Consider the following 16,594-nt stretch of genomic DNA (forward strand, 5'->3'; position numbering starts at 1 on the left):
CACTTGCACACACACACACCTTTCTTTCTTTCTGACAATAGCTGTGAAAAAGTGGTGTTTAAAGGTGCATTAGATAAGATGTTTTATAGCTAAATCATTAAACAGGTAAAGTTGATGAAAGTGCTCTCACACACCCCCCCCCTCTCTCTCTCTCTCTCTCTCTCTCTCTCTCTTTGCTCTTTCGTCTTTCTTACCATATTTGTGAAAATACAAGAGGTTTAAAGGTCTATTAGGTACGATTATTTCCAGCTCAATAGTTAAACATGTAGGATTTAGCATTAATATACAAATTGTGGCCCATTTTAATAAAACAAACACACACACACACACACACACACACACACACACACACACACACACACACACAATTTCTCTCTTTCTTTCTCTTTCTTTCTTTCTGAAAATATCTGTAAAAAAATTACTTATAAAAGGTGCATCAGCTAAGATTTTTTCCAGCCAAATCATTAAACAGGTAGGATCAACCTTTAATTAATTAATTAATTTAAAAATTAATCAGTCTAAATAAAAGCTTACATGCACACATTTCTTTCTTTCTCACTATAACTGTAAAACTATATGACTTTTAAAGGTGCATTAGGTAGATTATTTACAGCTAAATACTTAAACATGTAGAGTTTAATTACTTAATTAATTGATTAATTAATTAATTGCCTGATTGATTGGTTAGTTACTTGATATGCTTGAGCCCAACTCCTGATCCTGTCTATCTGAATACGAAGCTCTGCATCCAGAATCTAGTGTTTATAAACACACAGGGCAGACAGAAGGTCCATCCAAAACACAAACAACCGATCCGGACCGGAAGTCATTCATTCAAACCCAATAATGTTACCATGATCAACTCAATACACTTGTGCTAATTGTTTAATACTTAAAATAAAGTCTTAAACCACTATTTTTTTTCTACTAAAAAAATACAAAAGGGCGACTATCGCATCTTTAACATCATCCTCACTTTTAACGTTTCTTCACCTGAACGTTTTTTGTTGTCCTGACCAATGAGATTCGAGCATCGCGGAGCTGCGGGGATTCTGATTGGCTGAGAGCTCATGCGCAAACCGTCGGCTTCGGCTTGAAAGAAAGACGTTGTGTTTCGAGGGAAAAAAAAACTAACAAGGCTGATAGAAAATAAACTTATACAATAATACATTTTTAAGAGTTATAAGTGTTAAAACGTGTTTCTCAGGTACTTTTTTCTGTAGCTAGTAGATTTAGCGACCCGGCTAATGACAGTTACGTGAGTGCGACGAGAGGTCTGGCAGTGTGCGTGCGCGCGCGTCAACAGTCTCAGATATATTCGGGGTTTTTTTTTTTTATTATTGGGGAAAAATAAATCTAAACACATTGTGCCGGATTAAACTCTGTTTTTGTGGAATATTAGCGGAGTATATGTTAGTGTAGCTGTAGCAGCAGGCTGTGTCAGAGAGAGTGTGCAGGACAGACAGAGTGAAGCAGAGGAAGCTGCAGCAGGAACTCACCGAGGTGCACACCGCTCCTGCGCTTCCTGACTGAGGCTTCTTCAAAACCGAAGGCGTTTTAGAAAGTTCCTTCTTCTTCCGAGAAAACATTTCCCTCAAACTCTGCACCGCTTTCACTCAAACAAGCCGACCGCGCGGGAGCCTTTACACATATTCCATAAACAAACAAACGACTAACAAACAAACAGCGCCGTTTTTCTGAGACTTCAGTCGCGCGCCGTTGACAGATGCGCGTGCACGTCGTGCGTCTCGAGAGTCGTTTTCCTGTGTGTGCTTGCGCCTATGTGAGTTTACTGCTTCCTCCACACGCGCACACACACGTACACACAAACACCTTTCTCTTTCTTTCTTTCTTTCTTTTTTTCACACAGCTTTCTCTTTCTTTCTTTCTTTCTTTCTTTCTTTCTTTCTTTCTTTCTTTCACACAGCTTTCTCTTTTTCTTTTTTCTTTCTTTCACATGGCTTTCTCTTTTTCTTTCTTTCTTTCTTTCTTTCTTTCTTTCTTTCTTTCTTTCTTTCTTTCTTTCACACAGCTTTCTCTTTCTTTCTTTCTTTCTTTCACACAGCTTTCTTTCTTTTTTACATAGCTTTCTTTTTCTTTCTTTCACACAGCTTTCTCTTTCTTTCTTTCTTTCTTTCTTTCTTTCTTTCTTTCTCTCTCTTTCTTTCTTTCTTTCTTTCACACAGCTTTCTTTCTTTCTTTTTTACATAGCTTTCTCTTTCTTTCTTTCTTTCTTTCTTTCACACAGCTTTCTAATTTTTCTTGCTTTCACATGGCTTTCTTTCTTGCTTTCTTCTTTTCTTTCTCACAGCTTTCTCTTTTCCTTTCTTTTTTACATAGCTTTCTCTTTCTTTCTTTCTTTCTTTCTTTCTTTCTTTCTTTCTTTCTTTCTTTCTTTCACACAGCTTTCTTTCTTTCTTCTTTTCTTTCTCACAGCTTTCTCTTTTCCTTTCTTTTTTACATGGCTTTCTTTTTCTTTCTTTCACACAGCTTTCTCTTTTCCTTTCTTTCTTTCTTTCACACGGCTTTCTCTTTTCCTTTCTTTTTCTTACTTTTACATAGCTTGCTTTTCTTTCTTACACACGGCTTTCTTTTTCTTTCATTCATTATTTCTTTTACACCTTTTCTTTCTTTCTCATTTCACACACCTTTCCATTTCTTTCTTTCTTTCTTTCTTTCTTTCTTTCTTTCTTTCTTTCTTTCTTTCTTTCTTTCTTTCTTCCACACACCACACACAATACTGTTTGTTTTTGTTTGTTTCTCCCAAGTGTGTATCTCCAGTAATAAAGTTTACGGCCCCCTGGGTTATAAAAAATGATCGTTTCCTAAATGATCTACAGGAGATATTAAAATCTGAGAGTTTAAACATGATAAACTGTATTCTAAAACTAATGTCTATCTGTACTTACAGCATTATATCCAGAAATCTGCATGGATTGTTTTTATTATTATTTATTGAAGGTTTATGGCATCTTTATCTCCAGTGTCAGAACTGTCTTTTACTATTAGTGTTCTTTTCTTTTACATTGAGTGGGGGAGAGAAAAAAAGCTTTTTGACAATTGTTTTATAAAGTAAGAACAAAATGGGAATTAACTAATAAAATGTCATACAATATAGATACACCTGAGCATAAGATGTTTGAACATCCTATTCCACATTTGATCTCTACTTGCTGTTAGCAAAACCTTCACTCTTTACAGACGTTCCACTAGATTTTGGAGTGTGTTTGTGGAAATTTGTGCTCCTTCAAATACAAGTGTGTTAGTAAAGTCAGGTACTGATGGAGGTGATGTGAGGAGGCCTGGTGTGCAGTCAGCATTTAGGTGTTCAGTAGGGTTGCGGTCAGAGCTCTATATCAGATCTTCCACTTCATCTTAATGAAGCGGTGCACAGGGGGCTGCAAGGGTTTGGGTCTCTTAGGGAAAATTTAATGCTACCACATCCAAAGGCATTGTATACAATTGTGCGCTTCCAACTTTGTAACAGTTTAAGGAAGAAGCACATATCCGGAAAATCAGGCATTGCAATACTTTTTTGCATACAGATACGACCTGCTGTAGTGTAAGTGGAGAACAGGATGTGCAGTTATGGGAAAACTCAGGGTTGGCAATAGTTTTCACGTCGGACTGCATGACATCATAGTGCACTATTGTCACGATTTGTGACTTTAATAGTATTTGCCTTATAATCATTACAGCTGTTTAGAAGACGCTCTATTTGTCTTCTAAACAGCTGTAATGATGAGGCAAATGCGATTAAATTCAAATTAAAGTCATAAATAGGACAATCCAATGTTACAAAAAAAAAAACAAATGTAAGATCAAGGTGATCTGTTCAGGTAAGAAATACTGCCTTCAATAATATCCTCCTCTGAAAATGCAAATATGTAAGCAGATACTAGCGAGATGAGTAACGTAATGTACAGCCAGCAGGATTTTTTCTCATATTTTTCAAAGAAAAAAAATGGTGAGGGAAAAAAAAAAAAACGGTAGTTGAATGATTTCGACAAACTCTTTAGACTTTTATTTTGTTTGTTAACAAAATTAATATTGCAGTACAATATATTCCTTCTGTTATGTTGTAGAAAACGTTCAGAATGAATCAAAAGGCACAGTTGTTTACAATATTTACATTTCCAACTAAAATCATAAATATTTCAGGTAAAATACAGAAGCCCAAGGTAAAAGTGCTTAAAATAATTTCTTTTTAACTGGAAATAACAATAATACATACAATCAGTAGCACTTTTAATAAAGGTTTTTTTGTTTTGTTTTGTTTTTCTGTTACGAAAGTGTTCATTTCCATGATTTTACACTTTGACAGGATATAAAAGTTTGGGTAGAGAAGACTGGAGAGGAAAGGGGGGGGGGGAATAGAAATTGGGACGAGTTTTCTGAGCAACAGCAGAGCAATCTCATCTCTTACACAGTGGGCGAATATCTCAAGACTAGAGACATGTCGAAAGATGGTCAAGGAACCATTTACAATAATGCACAGTAAACAGGACAGTGAAGGGGAGGGGAAAACAAGGAAGGAACTGACTGTGTAGAATCTTTTTGTTTGTTTGTTTTTTTTAAATAATGGGATTACGAATCAACATCTGGGATATCAGAAAGCCAGTTCAACGTCTGATCGATTGAAAAATTGAAAAGCTGAAGTTGAAGAAATACAGTAGTCAGAAATGCAGCACAGTGTTTCACTGCTGTGCATTACTTAAAAAGATTCCCTAACTTTTCCTGAGATTACACATGACCAAGCAGGAGACTTTGGTGTGACTGGGATCAGTGGCTAAAGCCCAAAAAAAAATGGAGAGTTTGCACATTTTGTATCACCACAAGTGTGAAAGATGGATGAGACACAGAAAACGACACAGCGATGATGGACGATGGACACGGTGCAAAGGCAGTGCAGTTGATTTTGGTGACGAGTTCAAATAAGCATTTTTTTCTTCTTCTTTTCGTAAATAGAGAATACATGAAGAAAGTAAGACCCGAACAAGACGTTTAAAAAGTGTTAAACTACTCAACAAGGTTATAAGCAGGACTATCCACCACTAAAATGTCCCATGGATATAAATAACAATAATTATAGTCAATATAACAAGAATACAAACATCAAGAACAGCAACGACACCAAAGACAATAAATTGCTTCCATTCCACCTATACAAGAATATCTTGACCTCATAAGAAACGTATCCTTAGTAATTTTTACTCTTTTTTTTTTCCTTAATATAATAGTTTTTCTAATACATCTGAAAAATATGAAAAGGAAACGAGAGCCTGAGGACGATCCTAATCGAGCTCTTTATTTCTATTTTTTTTCCACTTGTTCAAGGGGCGAGTATTTTTATTGCTTAATGTTTTTACTCCTTAAAAAAAAGGAGACTGAGGTGAACATGAGGTCCAGAAGTTTAACTGTCAAAAGTCTATAATAATGTAGTTGGTTCAGGTAAAAAAAAGAAAAGAAAAGAAAAGCAAAAAAACACAAAGCTTTTAAGATAAATGGAGTTGCCTAATAAATAATTTGGTTTCCAACCCCCAAAGTTAAAAACAAGGTCCTTTAGTTATTCGAGTTAAATAATAATTGGTCTGGACAGTAATAAGTATACACTATACCTGAGAAAAGTACAAAACGAGCAGTAAAGCAAAGAGAGTACTTCATTGACCTAGGGATGACGTGTGGTAGCTTTGTTTTCATACCCTAGATATTTTCCAGCCATTCCGTCCCTCTACTCAGGCTCAGGCCCATGGAATTATATGGGGGATACACGGGGGGGTTATTATGCAACAGCAGTGTTACAAATGTCTACATCAATGAACCTGTCTGGTGTGAAGTAGATCGGGCATCTTTGTAGAGGGAGCAAGAGGATGATCACGATAATAAATAATATGTTTTTCGAACTGCTTTTATAGAACGTACACACATGCACGCACATACACACGCACGCACACACACACACAGGTAACTGCATCGTAATGATACAAAGGCACTGACTGAGCTAAAGGCATTTTGTTCCAGGTCTGATTCTACTTAGGAAGCAGGAAGTAGGTGTAACAAATGCCTTAAAAGGCCATATAAATAAACAAACACGCATTTGATATTTGCAGAATTGTGAGAAGGTGCACTGGTGAAGCGTTTCCAAGATGTATGCAGTTGTTCTGAATGGTCAGCATTCGGGTTTGTAAAAAAAATAAAAATAAAAATACACATCGATGTATTGTGTGGAACGATGAATAGTTCGGGTGCAGCTATAGTGATGAATGTTAGTTAATGCTTCGCAACTGATTTTGAGATGATTAAACAACGACTTCTGAAATAGTGTACCGCTCGGAATTGTATTTTTTTTTTCTGAACTGGGAAAGAGTGAGGCGCTTGGATTAAAACCACACGGGTATTAATCGCCGTGTTCGACAATCTCATCTAAACCCTTGTCAAGCATCCCCGATCAACGGACCTTAATTTCAGTGAAGTAAGAAACACTTGATTTAAAAAAAAAATAATAATAAAAAACATTTGAAGTGACTACTAGAGCAAGTGGATGAATGATCTGGGGTGGGAGGACGAACTGAAATAAAGAACAACACCTACTGCAAAATACCTCAGCCAGACATGCTGAGATCACAGTAACGAAACGGGACAGAACTGTCATGTGCGGGTTACAGTGGTGATATGAGCTCGCAGGCAGTAGTGGCCACTAGGGGGTGTCCCATTCAAGAGAATTGAACTGAATGACTGAGTGACGGCGGTCTGCAGAACTTCCCCGAGCCAGTCGGTCGAGGGTCTTGTGGGCGTCCTGTGCGTCCATGCTGCTGTGGCCATTGGGTAAAGGAAGAGACTGTCGCTCAGACGACAACGGAGCGAACAACGAAGAAGAAGAGATGGAGTCTGAGAGGGACGATGATTGGGGATCTGAATTGAATAGCGACGACGTCCCAGGTGAGGAACACGAAACTGAAGGGGATGGAGGGGCTTGGGGGGTTAACGAGAACGAAGGATGACCGAGCATGCCGAGGTTGAAATTGAAGTCTTCCTGTGAAGGTGCCGAATTTTCGGACTGACAGCCGAGTGACCCCTGCTGCCCCAGTTTTAGTGAATGCGGAGCAGGTTCGCTGACTGGCATTTGGTTTTCCCGTACGTGTGCATGCAAACTGTGCGTTTGTGTGTGTAGCAGTGAGTGTTGACGACTGTCCTGCTGGATAGGAGAGGGCTGAAGCAAGTTAGGTGGCAGTGACATGGAGTTTACATGCTGTGAAAACGGCTGCACGCGTATCCCGTGGTTGGTAAGCGTGTTGATGTCCGGTTTGCTCCCGTTGTGTCGGAGCAGCTGCGTGCTGAACTGACTGCTTGAGTTCTGCTGGGGTGTGAGCAAATGCCCTGGGTTGGGCCTGTTCTGCTGGAGCACGCTCAATGCCGCGTGTTGCTTCAGCGTATGGATGGTTTGCAGGGCGTCTAAGCTGTTATGGGTCATCTTGTGCTGTAAGGGCGGTGGTCTCTCCCTCTGCTGCTCCTGGGAGATCAGCTCCTCCAGGTAAAATGTCTCAGGGATCTTCGGGCCCCCTTCCCCTGCTGCTCTCCGCATGCCAGAAATGCTGTTCATGCCTGTTAATCCGTTCAGGCTCAGGGCTCCGTTTGCATGAGTCAAATTGGGCTCAGGGGACGGACAGGGGCTGAGTGTCAGGTCCAGCACTTCATCTACTGCACGGTTCTTGGGCAGTTGCCCGGGGTAGGGTGGGGGATTTGTCAGATGCATAGCAGTGTAACCAAAACTCTTGAACCTTTTCTGCTGCTCGAGCCTGAGAAGCTCCTGACGGATGCGTTGCTCCTGCGCCCGTTGCTCCTGCGCCCGTTGCTCCTGCGCCCGTTGCTCCTGCGCCCGTTGCTCCTGCGCCCGCTGCTCCTTCTGCTGCCGCGCTCGCTTCACCTCCGTGTCCATCTGAGAGAGCTCGCTGCGTACACGCTCCACACAGTTCTCCGGTATTTTTATTCCTAAAAAAGATTCAACATTCCATTACAAACAAGATACAAAAAAAAATTATAAAATGCCTGGCTAATGAACCCAATGTCACATGTTTATACCATCATTTTAAAGGTGCTTGTGTGTGTGTGTGTGTGTGTGCTGTGAACTTTCCATCTTGTTTATTGTAATACTCACCAACTTGTTTGCTGTTCTGTTTGGTTTTCAGGCGCACAATCTGCAGAATGCTGGAGTTGGTGATGTCCGAGACGACATCTGCTACTCGTTTCCACACTCTGAGCAAAGCACCACACAGCATGTGGTACTGTCTCAAACGCATGCCCTGCCAGCACTCCTGACCCTGCTCCACCTGCTTACACTTGCCTTTCCTAAAAACACACACACACACACACACACACACACACACACACACACACACACACACACACACACACACACACACACACACACACACACACACACACACACACACACACACACACACAAAACCTTATACACAATATTGCCAAAAGTTTGAAGACACCCAGTCATAAGTAAGTTATGTGCTTTTTTAACATTGCATTCCACATTTAGTTCCAATTTGCTTTCCCTCCACTCTTCTAGGAAGATATTCCTCTAGATTTGAGTGTGCTTGTGGACATTTGTGTGAGATTTATTCAGCCACAAGGGTGTTAGTAAAGTCAGGTACTGATGTAGATGAGGTGAGGAGGCCTGGGGTGCCGCCAGCATTCAAGCGTACAAAATGTGCAAAAGTACAACCTGGAAGCCAAAGTATCGATTTGGATTTCGCTCACTTTGCATGGAATGATACAAAAAACTTTAAGGCATTTCTTCAAACACAGGTTTTACAGTTATATACAATCAATTAAAAACAAAACAGTCAAGTTTTGCCATAAGAAGGAAGCGTCTTTGTGTGAATCCAGCAGCTCCTCCTCACAATCAGTGATATTTTCCACACGAGTCTGTGGAGCCATCCTTAACAGAAAGCCAGACTTGGAGTAAAAGATTTAATCTAAAAGTTTTCACTTTTTTATTTTTATTTTTTAAAGAAATGTCATTTTCTAGGAATACAAACACCTGCATCCACTTCAAACCCAATCACCTGATTATTGATCATATACACATACAAAAAGCAACACTTTTACCATATCCTTTCTTTTTTTGATGCTTATATATAAAAGCAACCTTAGAACCGTTAATTACTCACCAGTTTGCATGGCTGCACTTCTGTAACGAGAAGCCAAACTGATTCTCCCAGCAATCTTTGGCCTCTTCTGATGTCACCTACAGAATAACAAACCAAGATGACAAAATGCCTCCTGATATCCACTAGGTGTCACTATGTAATACAGTCAGTAGCATTTCAGATTTAGTGTGTGTGTGTGTGTGTGTGGGGGGGGGGGGGGACTTAAGCTAAACACAGAGCACTGTTTCCCATGGACCATTATTGCTGAAGCATTACCTGCTAAACTCTGGAGCGCTTAAAGTTTGGCATCATTTCAAACTAAAACAGTGTGGTAACTCAAGTTTTGTCATTTTTAATTGATTATGATTATGCTTGTATTTGTATACAGTGCGTTCAAAAAGTCCCTCTGCAGTGGCCGTGTAGAGCAGGTAGTGGAGCACGTTTTTAAAGCTGGTGATAAATACACTGATTTAGTTCGTTAAAATAAAGTTCGAGCAGCTTTTCTGCAGACCAAAAAAACTAAATTTTTTTATTGTTTACCGATTACTCAATTACTAAAATAATCGATAGCAGCAGCCCTAAATGAAAGTGCGCCTCCTGACCTTGCGGTACCGCTGAAGCAGATTGTCCAGGTTCTCAGGGTGGGCCTGTCTGCCGATGTTGGGCTTATAGACAACAAGATTGCGACCTCGGCCCTGCTCTGCCAGCAACACGCATGGCTGGCTCCCTCGCAGCTGGGGACAGATGAAAAGACCATCGCAAACAAATTAACAAGCCACCAACAGATAAATCTTCAGTATATTTATAAAATAAGAAGCATTAAAAGATATGATGATCATTGCATTCGTTTAAAACACCTTGTGTGAAAGGTAGAAGCCTTCATAATCCCCAGTCAGTGCGTTTGCTTTGCTGGAGGCCTCGACCCACGGCATTCCCCGATCCACACTGATCTAAAAACAGCATGACAAAAGCGCATCAGACTCTGCATTCACTAACCGGCCGGGATCTGCTTGGAATAGATTTCAGTGCATAATTTTTCTCGTCTTTAAAACCCTGTGGACGGCCAACTCAAATGTTCCTAAATTACAAAAAAATAGAATTAACATGCTGTGCATGGAACGCTACAGAAGTTCTAAGGGGCCGTGCATTATATTTCTTTCTCTCTCATTTTCTCGATCACGACAAAAGATGTGTTCTCATTGTTTCCTTGTGATGGATACCTTAAATTTTGTATATTCCCACCCACGTGCCCACTGTTACAAATGCTTATGGTTATTAACCATGATGGTGCGATGATGCTGCCTCTAGAACATGCCCCTTATACCGAGTGCACAAAAAAATTCATTACTGCTCAAGAGGAACTTTCTAGATGAAGCATCATGGATAACCATAACCATTTGTGGCAGTGGGCACGTGGAGCGCTGAGGCAAGAATACACAAGAATTAAGTTCTGTGTAACATTTGTTATGTCAAGCAAGCAAATTAAGTTGTGATAACGAGATAACTTTTATCACTATATTGCCAAATGTTTGTGGATACCTGTATGCCATGTGCTTTTTGAGCATCACATTCGGGCCCAATTTACTCTTTCCTCCATTCTTCTGGGAAGATGTTTCACTAGAATTTTGCTCATTCAGCCACGAGGATGTTAATAAACTTAGGTACTGATGTAGGTGAGGTCAGCATTCACATTCAAGCCAAAAGTACAAATCATCTTCCACTATAAATCCCATGTTCATGGAGTTTGCTTTGTGCACGTGGGTATTGTCATGCTGGAACAGTTTTGGTCTCCTAGTTAAATTAAAGGAAAAATTTCACTCTACTGCATCCAATGACACCGTATTCAATTGTGTGCCTTCAGCTGTGCGATAACAGTTTGGGAAAGAATCACATCTGGCTGGGAAAGTCAGGTGTCCAAATACTTTTATCCATAATGTGCATGTCAAGATCATGAGAAAATTAAATCGTGATCACGAGAAAACAAGAAAGGAAAAAAAAATAAATAAATTATGCATGGCTTTTAAGGACTTTTGTAGAAAACTGAATTAAAAAGGAGAAAAATAATGCATATTCGTTTATTAATTATATTTAATGACATTTCTAATTAGGGTTCATTTCTTTGTGTGTAGTTTTGTTCAGTGCAAATGAGTAGACATACAATCTGTTCTAACATGCCACTGTTTTCAAATGACCATTAAGTAAGTAAGATTTAAAATAAAGAAAGTCCCTTAGGCAATAAAAAGGGAATATTTGAGTACCTTATAAAGGATGACCTGGCCTTCTTGGGGGTTCCCTGGGGTCAGGAACACTTCCTGTTTCTCTTCACGGATCTCATCGTTACCTGGAGCCAGATCTAATAACATATGCAGCACACACAGATCAAGGAAACCATACACACACACACACACACACACACACGCGATATAAATTACAGCTCTAAATCAGTGGTTCCCAACCCCAGTGACATTTGCTTTCCCCTGTATCTCGCAGTTCGGTGATTTTGCCAGATTAATCTGAAAGAGTCACACCCGCGATATGCTAGGAAAACATTCAAACGTGCTGCATAGATGATTAGAGCGAATAAACATCATTCCTCAAATGCTTTTGGCGAACATGAAACGTACACTGAATGCGTAAACGTAAAACACGCTGTGTGGAATCTGTATTTAAAAACCCATTTAAATAATCATACATTATCAGACATAAATAGCGTAGCGTCTTACCGAGTATACCCATGTCATATTTGCCTTCCTTTTTGTCCTTGTCAATCAGGTATTCAAAGTTGTTGATGAAGTACTGGAACAGAAAGTTCTGTTGGTGCACCTCCAGGCCCAGAATGCGATTCAGGAATTTAGTGATTGTGCAGTCTAGGATATTGGAAGAAGGAAGGAGTTTAATGATTAAGCAGGACCGACAAGCCATTTGAATACATTTCTTAGAGCATCAGCCTGGGCAAATACTGATGCGTGGAATACGAACAGAACTTCGGTGTGGAACTTCATTAAGGTTTAATTCCAGACACTGGCGACATTAATGTTTAATGCGCCTGCACACAGAGCTCCTTTCAAGGAGAGCAATTTACATTCTAAATGAGGAAGTCATGCAGGGCTCTCAATTGAGCGCAGTGAGAGACAATGGTGGAGCATCGAAAATAAATTCGAACCATCTTGGAATTGTGGAGATCGCATGACAAATTTCCAATTTACTTTACAAAACAGATTTTGAAAAATATTAAATCAATAAAAAGGGGGTGGGGAGGTGGATGGAAATGCACAACGTGTCAATTTAGACTACGCCTTAAATGTAATATGCAACGTGAGGCACAGCAGTGTATTCATGAAGGAATGCAATAAAACTGAGAATTTTACTGCTGTGCCCTCGTGACTGAAAGTGTAATGGCTGGAGATTTATTAGTTTATATATTAAAAAAAGTCACATTTTAAACTTTTACTGACAAGTTGCCTACTGCTCCAATTCACATGCTAATTAGGCAAACATACTGGAATTATGGACTTCTGAAATCACGTATCACACGTATTAGTAAAAATATGGAAGTGATAAGAAATGTTTATAAAAGGGGTGTAAATATTTACCTTTCTCTGTGTTGAGGGTATAGCGTTGCTCCCTACAGAAAATGCCCACGTCAATCATCCCTTTCTTCATATCTGGCATACGCACAAAGAGATTAAAAATAATTAGCCAAATAATTATGAGTAGTTCTTACTATCGGTCAACCGATTTTACCGATAGCTGGGTTGGATCGTACGTGCCGATAACCGATTAATTGATGGTTTTAAAAATGGATAACGGATAAAAAAAAAACCCACACAAAATAGTAATGAACTTATTACAAAAAAACCCAAACAATAAATCACAGACTAAATCATGAAAATGTGCTTAAAGGGAATACATTTTAATATTAATTCCGAAATATAATATAGCAGTATGCAGTCTTGCGTGTAAAAACAAACAGCAAGTGGTGTCTGTAAGTTGCCTCTAGAGGCCGCTCTTGCAATGAGAGCAAACCGGAAAAACTATTGGTATGGATTTTTGCCGATAGTTCCAGCAATGAACTGTCAGTGCCACTTATTCAGTAAAACGAATACATTTTTTTTTGTTGCCAATGTCGACCTCTGGTTCTTGCACAGTCTGCCTGAATCCAGAACAAAACACATGGATAGCATACAACGACAAACACTCTGGACTAGGAAGTTAGAATTACAACCTGCAAAGAATCGTGCTTCGCCCCCTGGATAGCCTTTTGGTGGTCGAACTTTGTTTTCAATGTGTCCCAGGATCGCTTTAGTGATCCGATCCAAAGCTTTTGTGCCGTACTACGTAGAGGAAAAGAAAACCAAGCATAAAATATTTATCGATGTCATTAAAATCATCCTAAAAAATCTTAAAGACACGGCTGCAGCAATATCTATATTTACACTTTGCGAATTTGTCTAATAGAAACATACATTAACTCATTTAACAAACTACAAACACATGGACTAATCCCTACTATATTAAATTAATTTATAATTAAAATATATTAAGTTCATGACTTTTTTGTTAATATCATGCTTTAGCACTGATGCTTTTTGAATACAAAACAACTTTCACTGTAGAACAGCCAAAGCTACAATCTGTGAACATTTATATTTCAGAAGCATTTTTTGTCGTGTGTGTGTGTGTGTGTGTGTGTGTGTTCTTACTTTGTTCTCAAAGTTGTATTTGCTCAGGTCTCTGGACTCAGTGGCTCGTCTATCGCCATGTGTCAATGCCCCCTGATTAAAAAGACAGATCAATGAACTCATCTTGCAGACATTGCATCATATAATACACGCCATTTGCATGCGTATGAATGTATCACTGTGAAAAGGTATGAATGTGACGAGTAATTACCAAACTCTCCAGGCGCTTGGCCACAATGGAAGCAAAGCGCCTCTCCCCCGCTAACTCTGAGATCAGGAAGATGTACTCTGGAGCTGTTACTTGGTTAGAGCGATGCGTGCGACCTGTCGGAGCACATACACCCACTTTACTGAAGAGCACACAATATTTTATTCAACCCTGTGCATACGTGACAAGAACAAGCGTCTTGCTACATGTAGCGTTTTCTGCGCACGTACCGAATTGCTGAATGGCACGATCGGCACTCCACGGCAGCTCCAGCGTCATGTGCACCCTTCTCTTTTTATTTTTCACACGTTTATCTGCCTGTAGAGAAATTCCTGAACTTGCAGCCTCGGAGATGATCGCCACCAGCTTCAAATAAGACAGAAAATATTCAGCTGCTTTTAACTTGCTAAGTTTTTCTTTATAATGACCAGACCACATTTTATAATTAAACCACCAAAATAATTTTTTTTTCTAAAAACCATTAAGTGGCATTGCTGTATTGTTACCTTTTCGCCATCCATAAAGCGTTCCTTCTCTTTAATGTTCACGTGGTCAATGGTGAATCCTTGCTCAGCACGTGATTCGTACTGCACTCTACCATCCAGCCGCCGCACCACTCGACCCTTACGCCCGGTCATCTACACAAACGACCACAACGTGAGCGAGTGCTCATACAGAATCCGGAAAACTATTAGCTTGTTTTGCGAACCCTCACCTCAGACACTTTCTCTGGCCCTCCGAATTGATCAATCAGCTCATCCAGTGTGTTGAGTGGGAGCTCTTTTCCCAGCTCTGCTATCTTAGCCAGCATACCTTGCTTCAACTCCTCTAGTTTTGCTGAGGGCAGAAGAAAAAAAAAAATGACTCCACACATACACACACTCGGTTTCAGCTAAGAGAAACAAATAGAGCTAGCTTTTTCCCCATAAGTTTTTAGTCTAGACTCAAGTTTAACCTCAGATTTAATAACCAGCACTGTAATGTAGACACTCTGTAAGACAGGGTGCTTTATTGCACACATTTCCACTCAGGTGAGATTTACATGGCTATAAATGTAGTTGCTTTACACAATGCATGCATTAAACCCTCTCAATAAACTCAAACTCTTGAATTTAGAATTATTACAGAATTCAAGATATAGGGGCAGAAAATGTGGATATTTACATCATTATTTTATATAGTTAATTAATATCACACGGTCAGACAGACGAGGTAAGACAGGAGTCTCCATGGACTATGATGTTTGCGGATGATATTGTGATTTGTGGTAAAAGAAGAAAGCAGGTTGAGAAGAGCCTGGAGGGGTGGAGGTACACGCTGGAGAGAAGGGGAATGAAAGTCAGTAGGAGTAAGACAATACATGTGTGTGAATGAAGGAAGACAGTGGGGTGGTGCAGCTGAAGGGAGAAGGGGTAGAGAAAGTTGAGGAGTTTAGGTACCTGGGGTCATTGGTGTACAGTAATAAAGTGTGTTAGAGAAGTGAAGAAAAGAGTGCAGGCAGGGTGGAGTGGGTGGAGAAGAGTGATAGCAGGAGTGATTAGTGATAGAAAAGTGTCTGCAAGAGTGAAGGGAAAAGTTTATAGGACTGTGGTGAGACCTGCGATGTTGTATGGTTTAGAGACAGTGGCATTGAGTAAAAGACAGGAGGTGGAGCTGGAGGTAGCAGAGCTGAAGATGTTGAGGTTTTCGTTGGGAGTGATGAGGATGGACAGGATTAGAAATGAGTTTATTAGAGGGACAGCGTATGTAGGTCATTTTGGAGACAAGGTGAGGGAGGCGAGATTGAGATGGTTTGGACATGTGCAGAGGAGGGACATGGGGTATATCGGTAGGAGAATGCTGAGGATGGAGCCACCAGGAAGGAGGAAAAGAGGAAGGGCAAGGAGGAGGTTTATGGATGTGGTGAGGGAAGACATGCAGGTAGTTGGTTTAAAAGAGGCAGATGTAGAGGACAAAGGGGTATGGAGACGGATGATCCACTGTGGCGACCACTAATGGGAGAAGCCGAAAGAAGAAGAAGAAGAATTAATATCACACTAAAAAAGTGCTGTTTTTTCCCCTTCAAAAATCAGCATGATTAAAAATGTGATATTGATTTTATACAAAATTATAATTATCTTATTATTCGAATTGACGGAATAAATCATTCAGAATGTGACTCAAAGATGATGCACACTTGGAAAAAAAATAAAAATGGCCCATAAAAAAGAAAATTAAATCTTATTGAAAAAGATGAATCTGTCAATGCTGTGAACTGACCACCACACAGAATGTGATAACTATAAAAAAAAAATGCTATCCATGATGGTCCTTAATGTACCAACACAATAAGATGTACGATAATAGTCTGTTTATCAATATATATAAAAAATTTTAAAAAAAAATAGAAAAGAAAAAAACAAAACAAAGAAAGATTCTATACATACACACATTTTATAGATAGATAGATAGATAGATAGATAGATAGATAGATAGATAGATAGATAGATAGATAGATAGATAGATAGCAGCTTATTATGTTAAAACTCCAACACCAACAA

At 39.6% G+C, this 16,594-nt stretch overlaps 2 protein-coding genes across 3 annotated transcripts in view; both read right to left on the reverse strand.

Annotated features, from left to right (window-relative positions):
- The window catches only part of arhgap45a (Rho GTPase activating protein 45a), a 31,015-nt gene extending 29,232 nt beyond the window's left edge, over nt 1–1,783 (reverse strand). Inside the window, 1 exon segment of the mRNA XM_083526278.1 lies at nt 1,500–1,783. Within this exon segment, the coding sequence (XP_083382404.1) occupies nt 1,500–1,589 (90 nt within the window). The 5' untranslated portion in view covers nt 1,590–1,783.
- A 4,716-nt stretch (nt 1,784–6,499) lies between these two features.
- sbno2a (strawberry notch homolog 2a) overlaps nt 6,500–16,594 on the reverse strand; it is a 29,003-nt gene continuing 18,908 nt past the window's right edge. For both annotated transcript variants that reach the window (XM_083524835.1, XM_083524834.1), the window contains 14 exons: nt 14,770–14,891; nt 14,561–14,692; nt 14,285–14,420; nt 14,058–14,170; nt 13,868–13,939; nt 13,390–13,498; nt 12,758–12,829; nt 11,888–12,031; nt 11,423–11,517; nt 10,022–10,114; nt 9,767–9,898; nt 9,186–9,262; nt 8,156–8,346; nt 6,500–7,989 (listed from right to left, as the gene is read on the reverse strand). In XM_083524835.1, the coding sequence (XP_083380961.1) occupies nt 6,698–7,989; nt 8,156–8,346; nt 9,186–9,262; nt 9,767–9,898; nt 10,022–10,114; nt 11,423–11,517; nt 11,888–12,031; nt 12,758–12,829; nt 13,390–13,498; nt 13,868–13,939; nt 14,058–14,170; nt 14,285–14,420; nt 14,561–14,692; nt 14,770–14,891 (2,780 nt within the window). In that variant the 3' untranslated portion in view covers nt 6,500–6,697. The remainder of the gene's footprint in view (nt 7,990–8,155; nt 8,347–9,185; nt 9,263–9,766; nt 9,899–10,021; nt 10,115–11,422; nt 11,518–11,887; nt 12,032–12,757; nt 12,830–13,389; nt 13,499–13,867; nt 13,940–14,057; nt 14,171–14,284; nt 14,421–14,560; nt 14,693–14,769; nt 14,892–16,594) is intronic.

The sequence above is a fragment of the Silurus aristotelis genome, assembly GCF_946808225.1.
Source record: "Silurus aristotelis genome assembly, chromosome: 22".
NCBI lineage: Eukaryota > Metazoa > Chordata > Actinopteri > Siluriformes > Siluridae > Silurus > Silurus aristotelis.